This window comes from Anopheles arabiensis, chromosome 2 (assembly GCF_016920715.1).
Source record: "Anopheles arabiensis isolate DONGOLA chromosome 2, AaraD3, whole genome shotgun sequence".
Taxonomy (NCBI): Eukaryota; Metazoa; Arthropoda; class Insecta; order Diptera; family Culicidae; genus Anopheles; species Anopheles arabiensis.
The window spans coordinates 6,836,088-6,862,110 of record NC_053517.1 but is presented as its reverse complement, the minus strand read 5'-3'; the positions used below and the strand labels follow the sequence as shown (position 1 = coordinate 6,862,110).

Here is a 26,023-nt window from a genome sequence, read left to right as displayed (position 1 = left end):
ATGACAGTGTGTGTATAGTAAAAAAAAAAGACGAACTTCGAAACGAAGGTAGTTATACAAAATAAACAGAATTCATTGTTTAGATTTTTTTTAGGTTAGTTTTTTGGTTTTGTTTTTGGCTTTTAATTATAAAATTTATTCTTCCTCTCCCTCCTCGGATCCGGTGAGCATGCCGATCAGAGCAGCAGTGTCGATGTAGCCCTTATCGTCAATGACCATCTGATCGAATGCATCGTCAACCTCGTCCTCGGTGAACTTGTCCTGGCCCCAGTGGGTCAGGGCGAAGCGGAACTTCTCGCCATCGATCTTGCCGTTGGTGTCGAAGGCCTTGAACGCGTTGATGACGACATCGTCGTCATCCTGGCCACCACCCGACATGCGGTTGGCGAACAGCGTCAGCAGCTGGGTGAAGTTGAGCGGTCCCGTAGCCTCACCGAGCATCTCGTCCAGCTCCTTGTCCGACACCAGCTTGCCGAGGGCGTCGAAGGTGGAGCGGAGATCGTTCTTGCCAATGACACCATCCTTGTCGTTGTCCATTAGCGCGAAAGCCTGTAGGCAGCAGGGGATGGTAGAAAGGATAGAAAGAAACGCATCGTTAGTGATCGTGCAAGATGATCGCATTTGGGGCTCCCCCTACACACCTCTTTGAATTCGGCGATCTGCTTCTGGGAGAAGAGAACGAAGACCGAGGATGGGGCCTTCTTTGCCTTGCGGGACGACGAGCCGCGGGTCGAGCCGCGCTGCGAGCCGGCCGCAGAGTCCGAGGGGGTCGGTGCCGCCGGGGTGTCTGCTCCAGGGGTATCTGCTGGGGTGTCATCCTTGGACGACGCCTTCTTCTTCTTGACCTTCTTCTCCTTCTCAGACTATGGGAGGAAAATGGAATCGATCAGAACCATCGAACGCGAGAGCAATGCCAACCTAGCAGCACAACAACGTCCACTCTGTTCATCCTTGAAACAAGTTTCCAACAGTCTGGCGGAAAATTACGAAAACGTCTGCTCGGCAGTAACTATTTTTAGAATTGGATCTTGGAAAATTCACACACTCCACCGTGGCGTGCGGAACGGAATCACACGCCGTTGCGCAACAAGAAGATTTCATCGCACTATCTTGGGTGGTTCATCTTGCTCACAGAGGTGCTCGATAGCGTTCAAGTTAAACTAGCCATGGAAAATCACACACGACATCAGCGATTGGAAATTCAGGATCTCGAACCCCTCCAAAACTTTGCTTCTTTAGCTCCGTTCGCTCTTAGGGGAGCTTCAGCTCAGCTTCTTTCTTCACTGTGAAGTGCACTTGGTTTTGTAACTACTTTCAACTGTTCGCTACTACTGCAAGCAGATCTTCAGACGTTGGAAACTGTTTCACTATACTTCTACTGCCGGGATAAACGATCACCGCCGATACGCCTATCCCTTCACACGTTTCGGTGCGATGAACAGGTTGGTGCGACACAGAAGTGTTGCTGCAGGTCTTAGCTCGATGCGCCAGAACGGTGCCTTACCATGGTGCTTAGCTGGTTAGATTAGAACGACTCTACTCGATTACAGCTCGTGAGCGACTGATTTTAAAGAAGCGCCGTCGCTGATAACTACGGCTGCTTCCTTCCTTCAGGCGGGTCTTATTCGCCTTATTCGGCGACCGACAAACACAGTCTTTTTATATTTCGGCCTGCGCGGCTGGTTATGCGCAGGCCTATTATTAGGCAGTCGCGGCACGGTGCACGGGCTCACAGCTTCGGCCGCAGCTTCCCTGGGTAAGGTATGCTGCGGTGCGTTTGCGCAAACCGAGGCCCTCTAGCTGCCGATATACTCCTCTGCAGCTTCCCTAAGTTGCACAATACGCATACACACACACACACCGGCATACGCATCTAACGCAGTGGCCACCTTTCTTGCAATGATTCAACGTACGGCCGCCTCATAGTATGGGTGTGGTACGTTGGGGGTCTTTGTGTCGCTGTACTCCGCTAGTGCTGCCCTCTAGGTGACGGTTTAGTGGTCGTGCGCTGGGGGAGCTGGATCTAGACCCGACACACTTTAAACGTACAAACTCTGGCTTTCGGAGGATTTATTTTTAACCAAATTTCCCACCGGTGCCGGTGTTGCGTGGACGGACTCGTTCTACGTCTACGAATGTTCATGCATCCAACCATTTCCTCCATACTCGCCACCCGCACCCGCATTCGGGTGGTTGACACGTAACCTGTAACCGTATGTGCGTAAGCGAGGGCGATTTTGCGGTGGGATAACAATTTTCACGGCTTTACACCAACCAGCCAAGTGGCAGGAAGCGACCCGTGACAACCCCGGGAGGGGCAAACGAGTGGTAGGTTCTCCCCTACCCTCCCCGGACCCACGGTGACCGTATTGTTGAACTAGATTCACTGTGGCCGCCATTCCAATCCGGCTTGCAGGAAAAATGCAAACGAAAAATAAAACAACAACAGTGTACGAATTTTCAAAACGTTACAGTTACAATGAACGGTGAAAAAACTGTTCAATTTAGGAAAAAAACACCATTCTGCGGATGAAGCACACGCAACAGATGGATTTTGTGTGCGAAGTTTTGCTTCTTTCTTCCAAGCTGTTTTGATTTATTCATAGCACAACCTTACAAATTATGAGCTATTTTGTGTTTTCTTTTTTGTTTTCTGTGTTTCGCTTTTTTCTGTTGCTTATCCTTCAGCTAGGTTACCTGTTTCTTTTTTTACTTTCTTTGAACTAGTTTATGTTTTCTTTTTACATTCGTTTTGCTTTAGCCTTCTTTAGTGTTCTTTAGCTGTGTGTTGCTCCAATTATGTCAATGGTTTTTAACGACATTTTTTATAGTTTTTGTAAGACTAAGATGTCTAGTTTAGCATGGAACAAATATAGTTTTGGCGGTGAATCGTTTATAGAACATAGTAAATAATCACTAAATGAATGATGATGAACTGTATAAAAATATATTTTGTTAAATAACTAATGAAAAAGATAAGATCACTTTATTGTATTTCCAAGAAAATGCAATGATACACATAGCAAGAGTGATACTACCGATTTAATATTAAATCCATATTTTAAACTACACCTTTGCATATTTGATACCAAGCATTACAATGAAATGAAGGAATCAATCATCAAAATAATTCCAAGGACAAGGAAGAATTTGACAAAGAGGACATTTCCAAATAGACTGAACAAGGTTCTTTCGATGGCATTTTTTGTTCTTTGCCTTCAGTCAAACGTTATTCAAGATTTAATCTTCAAGTGTTTGAAGAAACATTTGCACAAAAATACCAATGTTATGTATTCCATGTTCAGGGGTATATATTTTTGCCTTCGACCTTGGCATGACGTGTAAGCCCAGCACGTAAACATCACAAAACGAAACCGGCAAACAGGCGCACGTCATCAGAAGCGGTTCCAACAAGCATCTCCATTGTCGGCGAGAAAGACAAAAATCTATTGATATAAAATCAATTATTGCTGCGAAACTGTTCGCAATGATCCATCCCGTACTAGAAGGACATTAACCAGAAAGATTCGGATTCGATTTCAGCGGCCAGTAAACAACATGCCGCGATTGGCTGTACAGCGTAGAAAATAAACATTCATCACCCTTAAAGCCAGAAGGAATGGGCGCACTACTGTTTGCCAAGAAAGTGATGGGAAGGAGCGAGATAGATTCCCGGTACGGTATAAATATAGCGAGTGTCTTAAAGATTGTGACTGTATTCGAAGTCGCTGCAAAAATATGAACCCAACCAGGGTAAATGTATTTAAAGGCACGAAACTACAGCCTCTGCCGGCCAGATTTGCAATCAATCGGAGACGGACGTTTAAATCAAAATTCATTTTTTTCCTCAACAACATACACACACACTCTCGTTGCTGCTCGTTTGGCCTATCGTCTCTCAGCCTTATCTATATCGGATCGTGTTCAACGAGACGGTAATGGTACGGAACTATCGAACCCTTTCGCAGCTGGAAATCATCCAACAAACCCTCCTCCTCCTCCTGCTCCTCGCATTCGGTGAATTAATTGGTGAAAATTCGACAGCAAACAGTTCCAGATTGTTGGCCCGCTCGTCTACCGTCCGAACGTACTGCAGCGCACATCGACGCATCGGAATCAACGATCTGGCACCCAACGAAAACCAAGCAGGCAAATTCATTTCTCTACGTGGACAGCCAACCGCTGATGCCAACGAGAAATTGATGCTCGCGCGAAGCGACCGGTGCACACAGATGGGGGCAGAACATTCCTGCGCTAAAAATACTGCCAATAATATTTTTACCCATGACCGGTCCGCACTTTTCCTACGTGCGTGCACCACTCTGCTAGCAGGCACAGAACTGTGGGAATGTGTGTTTCGTCGCGGGACTAGTTGTCGTGGTCTAGGCTAGCAAAACACACGGTGCAGCTTTCGTGCGATGATGATGATTCATCGCCATTTTGTGTGGATAATTTCAACCCCGTTCGGTTATGCCGCTGTACCAGCTGTGATATAGCGGGCTGGGACAAATGACGATGCGCGAATACAAGTCATTCAACAGATTTTATAATGCACAGGGCAAATATTACTTAACAGCCGGTTCGTTGTCGCATCCGTGCAGCGGTTATAGCATGTCGTGCGGGTCGTTGTTTTGTTTGCTTTATTCTACCAACTAACCAGGTTCTTTTACATACTCGCACCCAGTGGCCGGTATGGTATTTGGTACGGCGAACAAAATAAGCAAATCTGTTGATCTAACAAACACATATACACACTCACACACCCGCAACGCAGCGCTGTGAATGGTGGCGTGTTCTGATGTGGCTGCGAGTGAAATTCACTTTGCAATCAACATTAACCAGGCCCAGGCTCCGCATCATCATCACCCACCGACACCAACGCATCGCTCGCCGTTCACGCATCAGTTGGTTTCTTCGCCCTGGCCCCGAAAATAGAACTGCCCACGCGCACAATGGTGCTGCCCGCCTCGATCTGCAAAAGAGAAGTCGAAAGAAAAGGTATCAGCCGACCGACCTCACCAATACATAGCGCAACCACGGTATGGTTTTTCCTCTCGCAAGCAACTGCATTTATAATCATTACGTACCGCTTGCACGAAATCATCCGACATGCCCATCGACACCTGCAGCTCGGCTGGGTCACGCTCGAACGTACTGCAGATATCTTGCTGGCACTTCATCAGCGTGCCAAAGTCCGGATTCGGTCCGGTGGTGTAGTCGTGTCCGAATCGACCAATCGTCATGACACCCTCGCAGTTCAGATTGGGACATTTGTCCAGCACGTACCGGAACAGGCCGACTGCGTCCTCTGGTTGGACTCCATTTTTCTCTACAGAAACAATAAGCAAACATTCCCCACACACACACGGTTATTCTCCCACATTTCGTTGCGATTAATCATCGTTGCATACCATCTTCGCCGCTGGTGTTTATTTGAACCAGTACGTTGAGCTGCTGCTTCTTTTCGGCATTTTCTGCCTTCACCTTTTCCCACGCCTTGTTCAGCCCTTCGGCCAGCTTGATGCTGTGTACGGTTTGGATCATGTGTAAATTTGGAAGATTTATCACCTGTTTAACGAGAGAAGAAAGAGATAAGGGTAAAGCAGAGCACACACAAAGCACATGGCAATACATACCTTGTTGATCTTGTTGCTCTGCAAGTGGCCGATAAAGTGCCACCGGATGTCCTGACAGTGTTCCAGGATTCTGGCGTCGTTTGCCTTCTCCACCAGCTCCTGGACATAGTTTTCGCCGAAATCTCGCTGACCCACTGAATATGCGTCCAGGATCAGATCGACCGGTTTGGTCTTACTGACCGCGATCAGCAGCGGTTTGGGAGCATTGCTGAGCTGTTAAGAAAGGAGGATAACAGAAGCAAACGGTTCAGTCGAGTTCGTTGGTTTTTTGAATTCAAAAGTGATCTTGCATGATCTTGCGCCAGCTTTGACGCGATCGTTGCTTCCGAGATGGTATGCAAGCGTTACACATTGGTCAATTCAGATTACGTATGTGGCCAATACCGAAATTATGCGAAAGAAATTTAATTTAATTTTAAGTAATTTCCCGAAATCTAGCTTGTTAGTACTCTTTCCACTATGTGTTTGCCATATTTGTACGAAAAAAAAAAATAAATTATAAAATGTCCACACTCCGCTCCTTTCACCACAATCATCCACTCTACAGTAATCGCTACTTTGTAATCATTTTGTGTACGCGTGACCTTCTCCCAGCCGCATGTAATGCTTTCGCTACATTCTACAACTTCCGGGAGTTATGGTTTTCCTTCCCGTTTCTTCGAAACATCCAGAATGTGCTCTACTTACCGCCAATCGTTTGTTGTACGTTTCCTCGATTTTCTGCAGCGTCTGCCGGATGCCCAGTTTTACGTCTACCTCCGCCATCACTTTGCGTATCATTGAACCGCCGTGCGTGACGGCAATATCACATGCACTTTCTAGATTTGCTGCAAAGAAGGACAATCGCTATACAATGTTGCGACCGCTATCTCGACGGAATTATTGTGCTATATTTACTCTTTTACCGCACGGCCGATGGAAGCTGTGTTTTGTTATCAGCTGGGAAGCCAATTTGTAAACAAACAACAACAATACCAACAATCTGAAACTGACAAGAAGTGACAAGTTTATAGAGCCTCATTGAAGAGTTCGTTTCATGAAAAGATTCGGGAACTTTTCACGGATTCTTTTTTGATGAAACATTTCAGCTGGATTTGAAACTACCGTTACGTGAATTTATAATTTTCAATAACATTAATTAAAATATCATATCCAGGTAGCTCCGTAACCACGCTGAGTGAATCAATCGCAGCAACCATCCCAAAAACACTTTCCACGCCAGTTCTAAATTGGCTACGAACGTGTGAGGTCGCTAAATTGCAAGTGTTAAATTTTTAAGTGTATTCAGCAAAAACATCCCAAAAAACAAAATGAGTGCCAAGAACAAAGGTCCCGGACCGGCGGCTTACGGTTTGCCGCCTGAAATCGGCTTCAACCAACACGATCCCCGCAAAGACCGCAAACCAATGTACACGATGCGGCCGGCGTTCAAAACCCGCTTCGACACGCTCGGTCCCGGCCCGGCCGTGTACGATCTGAAGAAGATAACGCGCGTTGGAGGACCCCGGGAACCGAAGTATTCGCTCGCAAGCCGACTCAACGAGCGCAAGCCGGATCTCGTTCCCGGCCCGGGTGCGCACAACAATCATCTGGTGCCGACGATGAAATGTAAACGCCCGCCCTTGTACAGCTTCGGCCAGCGTATCGATGTGCCCAACCGGGAGATCATACCGGCGCCGAATCGATACGATGGGCTGATTTACATGACTCGTACCAAAGCTCCGTGCTACTCGATGTAAGTAATGGGTGTGGTGACGTATTTTCTTGCCAAATATTAAAACAATCGAATCTTCCTCAGGAGACCGCATACGAAGCAGATTCACGGCCTGGAGGGACCTGGTCCGGCTAGGTACGGTCCTACCTCGCGCGATGTCACCCACAAACGGGCACCGAACTATACGCTGCGTGCTGGCCATAAGCATCTTACGGAGCGGACGCCTCATCCCGGCCCGAATCGCTACGGTTTGATGAACCTGCGCATGGACACCACGGCACCGAGCTACAGCTTTGGCATCAGATATCCAGACTGGAAGGATCCAATGATTATACAGGGAGACAATTGTTAGGCACCAGAGTAAACCGGGTTGTGAGGGTTATGTCTTCAAGGAGACGATACAAATATTGAAAGGATCTTTTAGGGAACTCAACCAGTTTCAAATGAGTTCAGCATTCAATGAGATTACTTTAGCCACATTCCGAGGCTCATACCCTTCCTATGTTAATGATGGTCAATAAAAAATCGTTATAAAAATCTCCCATCTGAAACTTGACCGTTAAAAGTTCAAATTTATCTTATCCCATTGATATTTGTTCCCATTCGTTACACAGCTGCACCCCACTCGACAAGCACACCCCCAGGGCTAAGCGGATGCACAAATGTCATCAGCTCAAGTTACCTGCTGCAAGCAACTGCGAAAAGAAGCCAATAGTGCTACGATTGCGCAGTGTAATGATCAGCCGATTAACATGCTCCCCATGGCCCGTCCCCGACCTGAAGCGCAGAAATGGCACTGGGCTCGCCTTTTAAATGTCTTCCCGAAGGAAGGAGCTTACACACCTTTCGTTCCGTTTCCAAAAAAAAACCACCAAACTGCCCCGCAGGTTCACTTCTCGATTAGATCACACCCGTTCGTCCCACGGGGCCCACACACTCAACCGTCAGCGTTGCGCGTAAAATGGCCCCCTTCGCGACGGAAACGGCCGTGAGGCCTCCGAAAAAGAGGAAAGAAAAAAAACCGAACCGTCTCCAAAATCAAAGCCCACGGGCCAGAGAACCATTTTCACGGGGGAAGACGCGAAAAGAGAAGACCTACACCAATTAACCGGCATAACGAGGATCAAATTACTCACCCAAAAGTCACACTCATTTGTTATTCACTGAATCGATCTTGTCGCACCGGATGAAAAATGTCATGAGCATATCAATAAAGCAATAAAATCTCGGCTCGTCGCTTGCGCGTTCGCTTTCTCTCTCACTATTTCTCTCTCTCTCTAGGGGTTTGGCTGCGAAGCAGAAGAAGAAGAAGAAGAAAACAAGCGCACACGGACAGGAAAGACAGGTTAGGGATTGAAAGGAAACACCCCATTTTCACTCAATCCACCCATATCCTTCCGCGCTGTTGCGCGTCGTCGGCTGTTGATGATGATGGCCGATCATTTCCGTCACCCCGCCGCAAGACACGGGGAGAATTCGGGGAGCCTACTAGTACACACAAGCACAAGCGGGGTGGTGGTGGATGGAACCGCTTTATGGCTTTTCCTGCTTGCGTTTCGTCCCCTCCCTGGCTGGGGTAGCATAAGGCGCAGTCGATTAGATGCAATAAAAACTTAATTTGATTAGATATTTATATAAGCCGAGATCTTCGGTCCCAAAAGCGCGCCCGCGCTCGTACCCGTGGACCGGGCTTGCGTAGGCCGCTGGCATGATGGCCCGGCTTGGACGACCCTGTTCCGTGGAGGACGTCACACACACCCTGAGTAATGTCTCAATTAATGACACTCCGAGGGTGAGATATCGGTTTCTTCTAAGCGGGCTAACGATCGATGGGGACTCAGCTCCATCAGACGCTGAGGATGTGATCAATTTGTTTACTAAAGTGTTTGCTCGTAAAAGATGGGATCGTGAGTGGACATCAGTGTTGATGTGGTGGTGAGTTTCTGTAGGACCATCGGTGCTTGAAGCGTATTGCGATAAGCGATTAAAGGAATTAAAAAAAACGCCTAAAGTTATGCAACACTCAGTGCAAAATTGCACCAATAACCCAAGATCAAAGCGTTTATAGAATTTGTTAAGCACTTTACAGCTGGAAATGATGAAAACGACTCCACTCCCTTCAAATCTGCATCATCAATCGGTCAGCCATCATCGAACCGCCCCAAAAAGGTAATTGCCCCAAAGCAAAACGGAAGGTCAGACCGACTCCCTTTTACAACCTGTTTACTCATCGTTGCGTTCAGTTAGTTTTGCCCCGATGTTCGTAACTGGTAATGAGCGTACATCGGCCGTGTGCATCGATTCGAGCTTGTAAGTAGAACAAAGCAGGAAGAACAAAAACCGGGCGCAACAAAAACCCTGCCCGCTCACCCAAGCGACCCCAAAAGATCCTCCAAGACGCATGCTGCTTGTAACTTGTGTTTTGTACTTACATCATCCATTACCGGCGGTAGTACCTGTTGTTTCGGGCCACTTTCCGTCACGGCTAATTTAGCACGAATGAGAACCCTCCCCTCCACTGTCCCCGGCTCAGCCCTCAAGCAGTAGGAAGAGCTTGCGGTACACGTGTGCTTCGCCGTTTGTGTGTTGGTTTTTGTGTCTCAAATTTAATTATACGCATTTTTGTGCATGTTGTGTTTTTTAATGGCCTTATAATTAATTCATATTTTATTGTTCTCGCATTGCCCTACCGTGGCCGAAGGGTGGAGATCGGGTCTTGTTGTTGTCCTGTTTTGTGGTTTGCTCTTTTTTGTGTTTTTGCTCTTCTTGCTGCTATGCTACACCATCATTTGCTATCGTCGTTGATAAGACGACTGACGGAAGGTGGAGTCGCGATCAGGGGACAAGCGTTTTGCATAACAATTGCATGTCAGTGTCGAAGCTGGGTGGAGACGCAGGTGTGTGACGCAGCGCAGAGTCGCAGCCCGGTGAAAGCTGTCCGTTTTGTGGCAGTGAGAGGTTGCTGTTGCTGATGATAGGAATCTTGAGGGTTATTTAAGAGCTGCATGCATTTCACGGTACCAGATAATTAAATTAAGGCAACACATTCTTTTGGCAGCACATTCTACAACAGTGCGGTTAATTTATGGACCATACTTATCGTTTTATTGATTGATTTTGATCTTGATTGAAGCGCTACGTGGACACGGGCGGAAAGAATGCGTGTCTTTCTCAGTGTTTTTTGTGTGTGTAACGAATCTTCAACATTACAGCCACTTATTTGAGTCCTACGCTCTTCGTTAACGAAAATCAATCATCACTCGATTCGGCACCAGTCACATCCAAACTACCAATCCGTGATGCAATTAAAGTACCGTCAAATGTTCTCCACGACCCCTTGCTGGACAAAGACACCCTTCCGAGCACAAAACATACCATTCTGATGCGGAATGCAAAGGCAGAACAAGAGAATGAGCGAAATTATGATTAATTACACGATTGATAGGGCATTATCAGTCGGAAAAGGGGTGGAAAAGGGGGGGCTGATGATTCTGGTGCACCGCTCAAAACATCGATCTGACAACTTACTCCTGTTTTGATGGTAAATGTCGTGCAATCGGCCCATTCTGCCTCGTTACCAGCATGTTCATTTCAGCACCACGTTCCTTCCACTCGAGAGCTCGCCCCGGCAGCCTCGTTACCGAAGCAGAGGCTGCCTTTATGAAACACTAATATTTATCTTAATTACGTTCACTCCTTCCCATTGCTCCTGTACCGAGGCGCGATCGTTCCACGGAGCAGCTGATGTGTGCTGCCCGTTTGGTTGCTGATTGTTGATCCACCTTGAATGGTTCTAACTTCGGCACAATGCTGCCTCCCTCGGCACAGGTCATTAGATGTGGTCCGGGTCTGGTGGGGCAGGAAAGGGCAACATCAGCTCGATGAACAATCAGACACTCCGCAACACAATGGGGCAACACCGTCGAACTAAGCGCCAACAAATTACCACCAGTGCGGCAGCAGAGCAGCGCAAAAAACACCCCGGCCGGTGGCTCATTTGCATAATGGATTTTCTTATTGCAGTTGCACGGATGTTGGATGATTCGAGGGTTGTTTTTTTTTTGTGGCGATCACGAATTGCGTATTATGCTCGCGCCACCTCTTCGCGTTGTGGTTTTTCCGTTGAATTCGAACCCGATTTTCACTGGTTTACACCCGGTCCATTCAAACGATCGGGCCACTTATCGGTCCTGCAATCGGATGCCCGTTGTGGCTCTGCCTGGCTGGAATCGTGCTAGTGCGCGCTCATTACCTTGCGTACAGTGCACCCTGTACGATTCCTGCTCGGTGCGGGGATACGTGCGAGATAGCATTAAGCTTCCGAAAAAAAACCAAGGCTCAGTTACTTGCTCGTTTGTGGCGTCAGGTTGTTAATTAACGATCATTTGCCATTGAGGGATGGTTTCAGAGGGAGGAAAAGGTGATAGGGAAGATGTTGATCGGTGTTGATAGAAGCAAGCTGGATGAGGAAAATCAATGTGAAAGAGGTCAAACGGCCTAGCATGAAATTATGGAGCAGTAAAGAGATAAATGTAAAGTTATGATGAAAGAATCTGGTTCATTTTTTGCAAAAAAATTCATAGCTTGATGGGCATGACCATATCATGAGATTGATGCCCAACAATCCACACGAACAACACAGTATTCAGCAATACGTCTTAGACTCTTCTGATTTTACATCCTGTTTTGCTAGTATTTGCTGCATTTCGTTGATTCGTTCAAATTCTCCGAGTTTTGTACCAAGAAACGTGATACAATATTAACGCTTCCTTCCAAAAAAACCCCAAGCTCACGCTCACACAGCTTCCTGTCCAACCGATCATGCGATTGAATGATTTGCTGACAGCCACTTTTTTTTTTTTTTTGGTCTCAATGACGACATATTTCAGCTCATTTTATTTCGAATGGGTCGTTCCGTCAATCATAGCATCTAATTAGTCTGAGCTTTAGCTTACCACAATCTCGAATCGGGCATCTACGGGCAGTTGATCGTAAAGCAGTGTGCCACGTCCAGTGTCCTTCTCACCGTCTCAATAACATACGACCGATCGCTTTACAGGCCCATTTCTTTACCAGCTCCTCGTGCCCCTGCCCTGTCCGCTTCATCTGTCCCCACCTTTTCGTCACACTCGTACGCATCAAAATCAATCGTCAAATAGACTGGCTGGGAGACACAAACTAGCCCCTAACCCATTCAAAGGGGGCTAACAGCAAACGGCCGTGTTAAATGACCACTCCATTAAGATATCTTTCGCCCAGCCCAGTGTGCCAAAGGATAGGCAGATAAGCAGATGAATCCTAAATGGCTGTCCGGGCTTGTTGGGGTTTGCTGCGGATGAGTGATGAATGTTTTATGCCATCGGCTGGTAAATGAAGCAACGCGTCCCGGGACTCTCTGGCGCTGAGTTTCCGTTTTCACCTGCGGGCTGCGGGCTGCCCAATCAACGATTGTCAGCTGGGAAATGGGCTAGCAAACGGAACCGTTTTCATGGTGCAATCATTTGCCACAAATCAGTCACACTGGAGCTATGCCGTTGTGGAGTTGGCTGGACCATTGCTGGACCACATGCCAGTGATCGAATGGGGCAGATAAGAAAGCCACGTTCCAATCAGTTTTTTGTTTGGGAATGTATTCCATTTTTTTGGACACGATTTGTTCCGCTAATTTTACTAGCCAGCGTGAAGATGAAGAATGTTTACTCAGATGGACAAGAGCTGAGAGCTCTCTGGAGGAAGTCAAACTTTTCACGACTAGTTTAGATGACTTCTTGTCAAGAGCCTTTTGCAGTGAAGAGCTTACATATTGCTTTTCAATTTTAACACTTTAAACAACAAAATCCTCATCCTCACCAATCACACAGCTGGACAAATGGACTAATCTGTGCTGAAACGTTTTCACACCTTGCCAATCCTACCGGCTCGCTACCAGCCATAAATTGCAAAAATGGCAGCACACACCACACACAAAGACCATACCCCCGGACCCCAGGGATTAAGCAGTCAAGAGCGGTTGGCGATGCATTTCCATAACAAAAGTCATACTCAATCATCGCCTTTTTGTGTCTGTTTTGCGTCCAGCTTTTTGGCAAGGCGAGAAATCGATACCCTCTTAAGCGTGTTGATTTAACACCTTTGGCACAAAGTGTGTGTCACACGATCCCTCACCAAAGCCCGCAGGGTCCGTGGCAGAGGCTGACTTTGTGCAGTTTTTATTATTTCGTGTTGTTTGCGAAGCCCAAAGCCACTCTCGTCTCTCCCTGGCAGTGACGTTTAATTGAGTGTGAAATTGAATTTATCTAAATCCATTGATTTGCTGTTAAAATAAGCATCAAATACATAAACCCAGCATCCCTACACCTTTCCCCACTCTCGACTTCTCCTTTTCAATGCTCGTCAAACGGCCCACAAGGATCACATTTCCCAAACGCGAGCCCCTAACGAGGCGCATTCTCTCGGGCCGCGGCCGAGCGATGAATGCCCAAAACGAGGTGCAAGTGCGAACGGCTAAAAACAACAGCCTCCGGGTAAGGAGGCCGCAAAGAGGGCACCCCAGCAATACAGAAGCGAACGCAACCGATCATCGCAACAACGAGCTCACCCGAGCTCGCAAAGCACGGGTACGGGGAGGGCAAAAATGGCCAACAGCCACTTGAGAGTGTGAACCAGTGCAACGCCGCACAGGCGAATCAGCGCACTAAAACCCTGGGCAGTAAACTAAATTAGCATAAATTAAAATATAAATTGCTTGTCGAAGCCGTCGGGCTTGTCGGAGTAGTCGTCGTCGTCGTCGTCGTCGTAGTCGCTCGGTGCGAAAATCGGTTTGGCCATTATTTTTAAGAGCCGATTTCGAGGCGAAATCTTTCACCAAAGTGGCGATAAGTGCGCTGGGCAGAGGACAGGCGCAGGGAGCGGACGGTGGGCAGCACCAGTTTTTGGGACCCGGCCGGGTTTACTGTGCGAAAGGCCTCCGGAGGGCTTTGGGTTTGTTAACACTGCCGAAGAAGTTAAACCAGAAGCGAAAATTGCTCCAAGCAAAACTGGTGACAGGGGCATGGGGCGGCCGAGACCAAGAGAGCAAAAAGGGCTGTCTTGCCGCAAGAAACAAAACCAAAAAAAAACGGTGTCAGCTAACGAGGTGCAGAAGTACGCTAACAGGGCACACCATTCGACAGGAACAAAAAACCTCATCACCGGAGCCACTACTTAAAGTCAACAAAACGACGCTCTTTAGCCTAATTCCAGCCACTTTCGAGGCGTGTAGTGGTGCTGGTCAGCGCAGCATTCCCCCGTCGGAGCTGGTCGCTGGCAGCAACCGAACGATGATGGACGTTTTGGATGGTTTTCGGTGCCTAGCAACCCGGGGCCCAAGTCACGTGATGCATCGATCGCTTACGGGCGGAATGCAAATTTTGTGCACCCAGGAATGCAACGACATGGCGCCCGGGTTGCGCGGTAGTTTGCGTGCGCCAGAATGACAGAAGCAGTTCGATTTTGTAAACGGATGTGTTTAGAATGATTTATTGTAAGCCCGGTAGCGATGCGTTAGTCAGAAGCTGCTGGGAGTTGTTTGGGGATGTGTTTGATTTATAGATGCAGTGAAATGTGTGACCGTTGTTTAAAGTTTGCGGGCAAAATAGCTGCATAGATAAATATTTGCTATGCATTACAACAATGTTGAATTTAGACGTTCTAGTGCAAAGGTTTCAATATTGCTTGTTGGTCTTTAGACACTTGATTATATGGAATTTCAATTTAAATATATTAATAAGCATATCAATAAAAAGAAACTTAATTTCACATCCTTTTTCCATCCTTTTTCACCCAAGCATCGTGCAATGTGTACTGATATTGATCAATAAAAACCGTGCCCTCACCCCCTTTCAATTACTTCCTCAAATATCAGTAATTAAGAGATGCTTACGATAGCTGTAACATGATCGTGCAGCGCTCATCCCGACAGCGTAAGGCAACAGTTCGGCATAAAAACCCGTTTATCCCTGCTGGAAAGCGTTTTGCCCACTACCCCTTCCCGCCTCTACACGACGCGGGCGAATATGAGAAACTAATTGAATCGTCCCGCTAACACCGAGTGACAATGTATCGCCTTCGCAACGGGTCTATCGACGGCGATCGAAGCTGCGATCTGCAAATTGTCCTGTAAAAGCTCAACAAGACTCTGTACGCGATCGTCTTATTATCACACACACACACGCTCACGCACGCACCAGGAGATTAAATTTCAGCAAGAGCAGCACTAAACCGGCGAAGGTGTGGCTTGCTGCCGAGGGGCCTGACACGTAGGGGCCCGTTGTGGGTTCGTTAATTAATTTGTTTGGTTATTTTGCAGCCACGGGTAAGGGAGCCCGAAAGAAAGTTCTCTTACACGGTACAGCTCATCATTTAGCGTCTGTAGAGTGAACGAAGGAGAGAAAGAGCACGAGAGATGGGTTGGGACACCTGAAACGGTGGTACAACTGACTGCAAAAACGTACAGCAGAAGCGTGTTGCGTGTCTGGCAGTCGTTCCCGGGCCGATCGCGAAGGCAAAGTGATTACTTTACACTCAAATCATAATAAGAAAGTTTATTGCCGAAATGATTCCCCCTACAATCGGCTGGAATGGTTTCGTGACCGAAGGAAATCACCTGTAGGTTCTGTAGATTAAGTGGCTGGCTGTGTGTCGGAGGGGGTTGAAGAGAAGCGCTGGGTTGAGTTTGAAGGGGAGGAAACTACAAAAGTGTTCTTGAAGATGTTCTTCAAATCTATCAAAATTCATATTTTCTGCGAAATAAATGCATAAAACAGTGTGAAGTAAGCTATTAGTTGTGATTTGCAATGCGCATTGCATACTTTCAGGCGTTATCTCTCAGTACAGAAAACTTCACAACATAAAACATTTAATTTAATAAATTCACCTTTAAAAGCAGCACACTACAAACCATCCAGAACCATCAAGGTGGATACACCGGTTTTTACCCCAACGGTGGCAGTAACAAGGTTCTCATTTTCCTCCTTTGTTTTCGCTTTTCTGCTGCTGCTGCTGCACTGCCCGCTTACTCGCTCGCACGCTCATGACGCTGCCTTCGCTCGATGACCCCGGGGGTAATTTGTAGCAGGGTAATTTATTTCGTATATTATTTTAACATTTCGATATTAAAAAAACGAACCCACCAAATCCTTCCACCTCCCGTTACCGCCCCCGTTCGTGCAGCCTAAATGCATCGTTAATCGGTTCGCTCGTTTACACGCTGCTCCCTTACCCTCCGTGCGCCATTTGCACGGACCAGCGGGACAACACCGACCATCGCGCGTTTTTATCATCGCACAATTTATCATCATGTGCAAAATTATAATTAAGTAAATATATTGATTTTGGTCTCATCTTTATCGCGCTACGTGCCGTCGTGTCCGCTCGGGGAGTCCCGTCGCGTCGGTCAGAACGGTCGCCCTGGTCGGGCGTACGAGTACGGCACCGGTTGATCCGTGGAGCGTAGGAGGAACATTACTGATGGAAATGAGATTTATTCACTCCCGCCGGGCCAGTCGGCCCGGGCGAGGAACGCATGTGTGCAAGATTGGATGAATAATCCGCTAAAATTACCGGGACACCGGGACGCAGCGATCGATGCGGCCATAAACACACCAGCCAAATATTCACCGTAAAAAAATTACAGCTAATTTTGTAACATTTCATAAACCGAACGCCAGCGCTTGTTAACGTCCCCGAAAACAAAATCCCTCCCCCCATCCCAGTGCCGAAATAGCCAGGCGAGAGGAACTTATTATAATATGACTCCTTTTGCCACGTATCAATTATTTAATATTTATAACTTCAAACAAATTTACCAGCGTAATTTATTACGTACAAAATATAGATTGTGCAATAAGCGAAAAATAAATAACCTTCCAAATTGATCCCCTCGCTTCCCTTTTCTCGGGGTCCAAAAAAAACTGAAAGCTTCCCCACACACACACACACACACACACACACACACACACACACACACACACACACACACACACACACACACACACACACACACACACACACACACACACACGCACCGCTTGTCTGAAGGGAGTCTGCAAACGAGTGCCCTTAAGCTGCACCCGTCCAGCAGGGAACTGGTTCCGGAGCACACGCGGTGCTCGAAAAACTCATTTCTACCGTCCATCCCTTTTGGGGCCCGGGCCCTGGTGAGTCCATTTATGCCAAAGTAGGTTTTTAAATGCAAAAGTAAATGTTCGCCCGCAAACCGTGCACACGCATCACCACCATCATCATCATCGTCGTCGACGTCCTGAGGTCCCTGAGGTGAGCAAGGAGTGAAAATGAACCAAAATTTTCAGACCGAACGCAAGCGGCCGAGTAGTGCAGAGCGTAATTTATTACCCTAACAACAGCTTGAAATTATCGAACTTTAGTTTTCGACTCGTAACGCCTCCTTTCCGCAGGAAATGTGATAAACTGTGTGTTTTCCTTCGGCGCTGATCGGAAACAATTGGTAGGACGAGACTTGGGGAGTAAGAGGGTTTTTTGGGGTGTTTTTTTTCGGACTTGAGAGAATGAAAATTACGCGATGAAAATTGTGATCCTGATTCAGATTAGGGTTCAGATGGAAGTGGTAGAATGGCGATGGGGAAGCGTAAAGAAGCATCATGTGGTTACCGTGAGTTTAGATTATTAATTTGGAGGTTCATTAAAAGGAATAGAAACTTGGAAAAGAATTAAGAGCTCATACAAGATTTTATTTCGATTAAATGGTAGTTGCAATGAGTGAATATCGTAAAAACTGATCAAAAATCAAGCAACTGGATTACATTTTAAAAACATTTTAAGATGTTTTACCACCTTAACTTTAAACCCCAAATTATGGAGTCGATTTCGCTTTCCTGCCCAGCTCACTAATCCGTTCCACGGGCAAACGTTTATCGATCGGGGATCTCATTTTTTGCAATCCCCAAAATGCCTCAAATTCAGCTTTCCATCGCGAAAGGGCTCAACAACAACAGCAAAAAACCCTCCACACCGAAATGTCATAAAATAATTCATCGTTTCGCCTTGCCTTGTTTTTTCATCTTAGTTTGGAGGATCGCGCTCTCGCGCGCACTCAAACAAACTCGCCGTTTCTAATGTGTGATCGCTTAACACAGGGACATTTCGAAATAAATTCATGATCAAATAAATTATACCATGATTTATGACGTCATTTGTGCGATCGAGAATGCGCTTTCTTGTTCGCCCGTTTTTTTTTTTGTTTTTTTAATGTTTTCGTTCGATTTGCCAGAAGCGAAAGCCAGAAAACATGTGTGCATGTGTATTGATTTTTGGCATTTTGGGTTCTCTTGGGGAGTTGGTGCTGTTTATTTTTATTTCCTTTTTTTACTGCTCTCTGTCGTCTGCCTTCGGCTGTGTTAACCTTCGCGTTCTTCAAATACAAATGATATGCCATTTTTTTATCGCGCTGTTTTTTTGCGTTTGTTTGTGCACTGCAGCCGCCCTCCTCCGTTTAGCCGCCGCGAGAACGCCTTCCGTTGCACGGGTCGGTTGCTTTCAAATCCACCGGAGGCAATTTAGAATTTTCACAATCAAATTTGTACGCCCATTCATTTCAAATTGGATTTGGTGTGTGTGTGTGTGTGTGTGTGTGGGGGGGGGGGTTCTGTTGCTTTTTTGCTCGCGAAAGAGAAGGGACCGAGGTCCGGGACCCCGTGCGCGTTACAACAAATATCAATAAATGAGGCTGCCACCATTGAATTGGAACAAAGGAAATCGGAGCCGGTGGCGTCCGCGCGAGACGGCGCTGGATCGGCCCTGGAAATGGAATCATAAATTCGGAACAATCGAAATTTGGCCAAAAATCCGGGTGGAGAGAGCGGATCTAAGGGCTTTAAGCAAAAAAAGGGGTAGATTCGGTGGAGCGTTTGGGGTTTGATAAGGAGGGTTGCTCGGTTTGTTTGCAGATGAACCTCAGATTGAAAAGGATCACGTAGTTTAGAGAAGGAATTTTAGAATTGTTTCCTTAAAAGTGTAAATAAAAATAACTTTTATCATAAATTTTAGAAGAATACAAGTCTTTTCAGTTGTAGTATTTCAAATAAATTGTGAATAAAGCTACATATACTGGAAAAGGAACGGAAGCTCCCGTTTTAAACAACACTTTAACCTTCCACGCAACCTCCAAAAAGCTCAGTTCCCCCATATCATTGTTCTCGTTTCGTTTGCCCTTCCATTCTAAATTCACTTCCTGCCTGTATCAAGCGGGAGCGTAAAGTGGGAAACAAACACCCCCAAAAAAAACTTGGACCCCAAAACCGCGCTATCTCAAAACAGGAGGAAAGATTAAAGCGCAGCGATTACATTTATGCAACAAATTATGCATTGTATTATGACTTAAATTGGAAGCGGGCTGCACTCGGCAACCCGTTTGTGGCAAAGACAGCACACACACACACACAGAGCTATCGCTTTGTGCCGTGTCCCTTAGTGTCTCCTAAACGAGACCGCCGAAAGACGCCAAAGCGTTCCGTCGCGACCGCGTCGCGCCTGGCCGATTTATGACCTCCAGCGCGGGCGCGAGCACACACACAGCGAACAGCGACAACTACCAAATTGGGCCACATTGAAGGCGCTGGCGCGTTCGCGATTATTGTTCCCCATAAATAACCGTCCAAATGTGTGTAATTTCATGTCTTTTAACAAGTTAACAGTCAGAACAAATGGGGACCGATGGTGGGCACCCGGGAAGGCCCTTTTCGGTTGATGTTGATGCCGCCACCGGCCGCCCGAAATGTGCGTGGAGCGCGCGGGTGCTAGTTCCTCTGTCATGTGTTGTGTGTATGTGTTGCGTTTGCAGCAAAAGTGTCAGAAGTTGGTGGTTGGCGCTATCTTTCCTGACTGGAGACTGGCTCTGAAAGATGAAAGCGGTCCGAATGCCGCACCAAACGAGTTACGAGCGTTTTGGATGCAGAATAGGGGTCGTTAGGTGCTGTTAACAGCCGGGAGTAGGATTGTGTTTGTTAAGGTGCATCATTCGCAGTCCTTTTTGTTGCTTTCCAGGTGACAATTCACGTGAAACATTTCCGTTTCTCGTTTCTGTTAGTGTTCATCTCTCTCTTTACTTAACTACACGCCTTGGATTTAGTACTCATCCGTCAGAGAGCGTTGTTAAAAGGAGATGTTAGTACTGAGTAGTAGTAAAAGTAATGTTAACTTAAGTAACGCTTTAGGAAGAGCTTAAAAAATATGTAAATCGATAAAACTCTTTTATTAACTAAATTATCAACTGCCAACTACTACCAGTAATCACTCACAAATGTATCTCTCCACACATTTATCATAATCGATGCTCCACACAAACAACCCCTATCATAAACAATCGCTTTCCCTCTCGCTTCATGAGTTTCGCATATTGTGTAGCCGTTCGCACAGTGCAATCATACTCACCAAGTACAATTAATCAGCAAATTGGATGTCACTAAAGTTGATGATTGAATAACTGCCCATAAAAGCAGGAGGTGCCCCACAGCACCGTCCCGCATGAGTCATATTTTGCAATACGCCCATACGCCCATTCGTACAATCATAATAATCTACCTCGTTAACGGGGTACGGTAGCGATCGGACGAGGAGAGTCACTTCCATCAGTGCACCTCGGCATCATTAACTTCATCGTCCACCCATTCCCGCTGTTTGCCAGTTGATGCGAGCCACACCAATGGCAATGGTGCAAAATAAAGCTCTTAAGCAAATTCTTCCTTAATGTGTTTCGTTTTGTTTCGGTGTCGGTTTTGCTCATTTAGTCGCGAACACCGCGGCCCTGCGTGAATATCAACCGGCTGCAGGTGCAGGTTCGTGCCTTACCGCGCGCCGAGTCTCTCTCCCCTTGATTAGCTTTATACGGGAGCGTGTGGAGGTGGTCCCAGCTGCCACGGCGCTGCAAACGCTCGCTGATCGTCGCTGCTAGCGTCATAATTAAATGTGTAATGTTCAAAACATTCGCTTAGGCCGCGTTGCTACTTACCACGTTCCTCGCTTACCCAAACGCCCCACTCGCTTCAGTAAGAGATGGCTGGTGGCTAGATTATGAACTACGGTGTGCGGCACCAGCCCAAGCTGTGCATGGTTTGCTAATTCAAATTTAATATTTATACTTCATAAGTACAATAATTAAGCTGTATGTATTAGCGGACGTAAGCGATCATTAGCAATCGCACGCATGCTGCCTTTCCTGTGCTTTATCTCTCTTCTCTCTCACTCACACTGCCCGCTTTACACATGGCCTCCCTACACTAGCTGACAGTAAATACACTAAGCGCAGTGCGCTGTTAGTGCGCAGCGCCTCAGGACGGCTGTGGGACGGCAGAGTTGCCGCGGGTTTCCGATCCACTGACCACTGCGCCAGCCAGCCAAGCGGTGGCAAAATGGAGGAGAAAACCGAAACGGATACAATCAGCAAAGGAAGATTAATGAGTGTGATTATAATCGCATTTGAAAATCTATACCCCACCGACGGGGCAGACCCTGGCGCGAAGGTAACCGCGCTAACGCTACTGCGCCATCCACCACTTCTAGACGCCCGACGTTTAACCCTTCCGCGCAGCCCGTTGTTACGACCCTGGTGGCAGGAAGAGAGGATTTCCCCAATTTAAGTGCGAAACCGTGGAAAGCTGCAACCTTAGCCCGTGCGGAGCGGAAGCCAGTGCCAGTTTGCCCAACACCGGCACCGACCCATTCAGCACTGGACAGCCCTTTTAAGCGGCTGTGAATGTGTCGTAAAATGGGTGGCTAGGTTTAATGCGCGATGTTGTAGCATGAGCAGCAGGGAGATGAAAAGGCAATTCGAGACAGGAAACGGAGCTTAACAATATCTCGGACCGGTTGCAATGGACTTCAGGGTATGTGTGTGTGTGAGTACTTATGACAGTGGTGTGATTATGGTGATCGGATATGATGTGCATCAGTGGGAGCTTAACTGCAGCCGAGGGAAAGGTGGTGGTGGTTTATGAATATTCCGGTCACGCGAGCTGATTGTTAAATTGTCGAGTCCTTGTATTCCTAATTGCTGAATCTATAAGCTGTATTGATGATGACTTTTAGCGATTGATTCAATAATATGGAGAACGTTTTGACGTTTGGAAATCAAAGGTTTCGCACCTTGGACAGTTTACTGGTTGATTGCGAATGACAAACATTCGGTTGTTGATTTTTGTTTGAACAAGCAGTGAGTTTAGGTGGTCAGCTTCCCGAAATAGAATTTCTTTTCCAATTTTCATTATTTTACAATCGAAGAGCTTTGACAGTATGATATAATTTGTGCTTTCGAAAGCCTTAAAAGGTAAGTCGATTAGTTCATTTGTGTGTTTTTAGACCATTGTTACCAAATATTCAGGATCTAGAGCCTCACAAATTCACAATTCTTAATTCAGTTGAAGCTGTCAGGTAAACTCATTGAATAATCATTTTGAAATCATTACCAAACATCCTAAGAATAAATTACTGATCTTTCAATCATCATACTGATCGTTCAGAAATGGCTGCTAATTAAAATTCAAGTGCGATAGAGAGATATCTGTCCTAAAAGGCCAACTACGCTCCCTAAAGCGAGACCTTAACCGATCAGCTTTCCACACAACTTCCTTACAGTAGATTAACTTTATTAGGACAGGATCATAATTGGACTCTTTAACGATTGTTAGCCATATCACAAAGAGCTGTTAATAATTTTATGATTCATTCGAACAAACACCCATCCGCCGGACACCCGAAAATCTAGCCAATGGCTCTGGAACGTCCCTTTCGTTCGACGTTTCCGCCGCGAGGGCATTGTGCACAACCATCATTATGTTGTACTTTTTAATATCATTTCATAACAATTTCATGTACGCACTTATGGTGGTTTGATCTTTTCGGGCACCACAACAAGTGCCCGTACACACACACACTCTGCTCGGGTCGGGTATTGAACAATCTGCCGAGGACGATCTGTGCTGCCCGTTTACTGCCGGCACGAGCCAACAATTATTTGTTCTCACCCTTCCAGCCGTACGTTGTGGGAGGGAAAGAATGGGGAAGACTTAAGTTGTTTAAACAAAATTTCACCATTTTACGATCCATTGTTCGGGTGTCGGATGGTAATGGTGTGTGATGCGTGCACTTGTAAATGCACAGCAGCACGCAGCGCATTCGGTAGTCAATTTTATGATTGTGTCCTTGTTTTGTGTTTTATTTCGGATCTTCCTTCTCTCCATTAAAACGACACCCCAAAATTCATCCCCATAATCCCATCCCCATCCCCCAGCGAGTGCATCCTGCAACCGAACATTGTTCGATCGTTGCGCTTCGGGCATTGTTTTGTGATGCGTTGGGTTAGTTTACTAGTGGCACCTTTTAATTGTCCAGCCGAAATAAAACGACAAAACGCCGAAATAAACAAGTGCTTATGGCACGCGCAGGAATGAATAAGTAAGTGCATCGTTTAAACCCAGCCCGGGTTAGTCCCAAAACACCGAGATAATGTACAGTAAAGCCCAAGTAAACAAACAAACCACGAACATCACTCGGCTGGTGAAGAAGGTGAAACAACGACGGAACGGAACGAATCGTGGCCAATCGTTTAAAATCATTTTCCAATTCAATTTATTGCTTTGACACCGTAAGGTTACGGCTCGTTTCGGTTTGCGGGCGTCGTTTGCCACGCTTCATCCACCACAGCTCCCCCGTGCCACAAAGCCCCTCTGCCCGGGCTTGCTGATCGTGATGCAGCGATCATTAATCAAAGAAATATCGATCCTCACCCACGAGCCACACCATTCGATGGGTGGGGAAGGTGTTGGGGGGAGAGCTGCTTGGGATGGGCTCGTTTCTCAAAACCCGCCCGGAGCGAACGCAACCATCCATCCGCCCGAAAATGGTAAATCGAATCGAAAATCAAACAAACCCGAACGAAAATATCATTTACCAGGGTTGGGGGAAAATAAAGCCCGGCTCACCAGGAAATGCCAGTTTATGGGTTTCTTTTTCACTCTCCAGCCAGGTTCCCCTTTCGTGGCCCTTCGACGTCCGGTGTGCGCATTCGCGGTCATTCGCTCTTGATTCGCCCGGCACCTCGCGTTTCGATGTCCCCGCGAGGGGTGGGTGAGTTCGGGCAAAGTGTGAAATGGTTGCTGCTCACTAAGGGGTAAACCACTCGGGCTGAAGCTCCAGCAGGGATGTGGTTGGGAGTGGACGGGTGGCGGCAAAGGCGAGTAAAACCAGGCCCCATTATAAAGACGCCTATTTGGACATTATCTTAATATCTATCTTATTGAAATATTAAAAGGATAAAGACGTCTTAAAGCCAGCGGGAGGCCTCCACCTTCGAGCGGGGCGATCGTCCGGGGCACCGGGAGACAGGCGAGGCGAGGAACGAAAAAACCTCCAAAAGCTGGCGGCCTCCCGCAGGTTCTGGAATGTGTTCTAATCGTTTGGCCATCAGCATCGGGGTTCGCTTCCACGCGCAAACGATTCGTGTCCAATTTGGTCCGGTGCGGTTACACCACGCACCACGGTCATTCGATGGCTCGCTGGTGGTAAAACATACATTTTCTCTGCTCTTGTAGAGCTACCTACCGTGGAAAGGGCATGCCGGAGGAAATGGATGCAGCGAAGCAACAAGTAACACCCGACTGTTTTTGTACATTAAAAGATAAGAAGAACAAAAAACATGCCAAAATTCGAATGGGTGTTGAACATGCATCCCGTGCGCGCTTGGGAGAGAGAGAGAAGCACACCGTGAATCATCGAGTGAAATGATTTTATTGCCAGCCAATGTATCAAACTTTACATACATTTTATTCTTAAATTCTTATCCCAAAAACAGCATCATTTTGACTAAATTATGCATGCAATAGCAAATATTTTGTGATTTTTCCATGAATTTCTGCTTTATTTATGATAACTCAACAATTAAATATCGATAAAGCAGTTTGTTCATCCCATTTCCACTGCTTTCCTTTCGCCCTCTTACCTTGGCAGCATGATCACCGATCTGCCCCATCGCCCCAGTCGCTCCATTGTGCACCAATGATACACCCAGCCCAACGCTGCGGGATACCACACGAGATGCTCACACCGTAGGAGCAGCCGAGCCGAGACACTCGCAGACTCAGAGGCCGCGGAGAGCGTTTTGCGCGAACATCATCGCACCCGATCAATCGGGCACGTTATGTTGATTTTCGTTTTGTAGCATGCTTATGACATTGTAGTCATATCATGACATCATATTTTACACCTCCCGCACACCGTCAGCCGTCCCTCGCCCGGGCGAACGGGCGGACAAATCTTCTTCTTCTTCTTTGGCTCAACAACCGATGTCGGCGGACAAATAGCACCCCTTTTAATAGGTGCCAAACGAATGGACGCTTACAAAAGCCTAAACGTAGTCGTTCGTCGTCGTTCGTCGCTTCCAAGTTTGAACTGCAAGGAGAGAATAAGGATCTAACGGGTGGAGAGGGAAGCGAAACCAGTCAAACATAGACTCCATTTAACACGATGCTTAATAATGATGTGGAAATTAATATGTTGGATAGTAATCTCTTAATAACATCTTCCGAGAAGGAGTCCGCGCAGATGGAAAGGGCCACAAATCGTGATCGTCAGCTTTTGGGAGAAGACTCTTGGGGCATTGGTTTAA

General features: G+C 46.8%; 3 protein-coding genes across 4 annotated transcripts; 1 reads left to right on the top strand and 2 right to left on the bottom strand.

Moving 5' to 3' along the window:
* Positions 1 to 49: 49 nt before the first annotated feature.
* Positions 50 to 1,640, bottom strand: LOC120908460 (myosin regulatory light chain 2). Its single transcript, XM_040319445.1, has 3 exons — positions 1,505 to 1,640; positions 642 to 863; positions 50 to 549 (listed from the first exon to the last, which is right to left on the bottom strand). The coding sequence occupies exons 1-3, from the start codon at positions 1,505 to 1,507 to the stop codon at positions 136 to 138; spliced, it is 639 nt and encodes a 212-aa protein (XP_040175379.1). The 5' UTR covers positions 1,508 to 1,640; the 3' UTR covers positions 50 to 135.
* A 2,884-nt stretch (positions 1,641 to 4,524) lies between these two features.
* Positions 4,525 to 6,612, bottom strand: LOC120908458 (pyridoxal phosphate homeostasis protein). Of its 2 annotated transcripts, XM_040319442.1 has the most exons (6): positions 6,534 to 6,612; positions 6,324 to 6,463; positions 5,637 to 5,849; positions 5,412 to 5,568; positions 5,088 to 5,329; positions 4,525 to 4,972 (listed from the first exon to the last, which is right to left on the bottom strand). In XM_040319442.1, the coding sequence occupies exons 2-6, from the start codon at positions 6,414 to 6,416 to the stop codon at positions 4,895 to 4,897; spliced, it is 783 nt and encodes a 260-aa protein (XP_040175376.1). In that variant the 5' UTR covers positions 6,417 to 6,463; positions 6,534 to 6,612; the 3' UTR covers positions 4,525 to 4,894. The 2 variants fall into 2 exon arrangements, with proteins under 2 accessions (XP_040175376.1, XP_040175377.1); XM_040319443.1 differs by lacking the exon at positions 6,534 to 6,612 and having other exon boundaries at positions 6,324 to 6,527.
* A 239-nt stretch (positions 6,613 to 6,851) lies between these two features.
* Positions 6,852 to 7,906, top strand: LOC120908459 (outer dense fiber protein 3-like protein 2). Its single transcript, XM_040319444.1, has 2 exons — positions 6,852 to 7,371; positions 7,435 to 7,906. Exons 1-2 carry the CDS (start codon positions 6,947 to 6,949, stop codon positions 7,700 to 7,702), a joined length of 693 nt encoding a protein of 230 aa, XP_040175378.1. The 5' UTR covers positions 6,852 to 6,946; the 3' UTR covers positions 7,703 to 7,906.
* The last annotated feature ends 18,117 nt before the right edge of the window (positions 7,907 to 26,023 follow it).

Excerpts from the sequence above, each read along its gene's own strand:
- LOC120908460 (XM_040319445.1), bottom strand. Across the intron at positions 550-641 it reads AGATCGCCGAATTCAAAGAG|GCTTTCGCGCTAATGGACAA; the intron begins GTGTGTAGGGGG and ends TGCTGCCTACAG.
- LOC120908458 (XM_040319442.1), bottom strand. The coding sequence starts at position 6,416 with ATGATACGCAAAGTGATGGCGGAGGTAGACGTAAAACTGGGCATCCGG. Across the intron at positions 5,330-5,411 it reads AAACACCAGCGGCGAAGATG|AGAAAAATGGAGTCCAACCA; the intron begins GTATGCAACGAT and ends TTGTTTCTGTAG. Across the intron at positions 4,973-5,087 it reads CGGATGATTTCGTGCAAGCG|ATCGAGGCGGGCAGCACCAT; the intron begins GTACGTAATGAT and ends TCTCTTTTGCAG.
- LOC120908459 (XM_040319444.1), top strand. The coding sequence starts at position 6,947 with ATGAGTGCCAAGAACAAAGGTCCCGGACCGGCGGCTTACGGTTTGCCG. Across the intron at positions 7,372-7,434 it reads AAAGCTCCGTGCTACTCGAT|GAGACCGCATACGAAGCAGA; the intron begins GTAAGTAATGGG and ends AATCTTCCTCAG.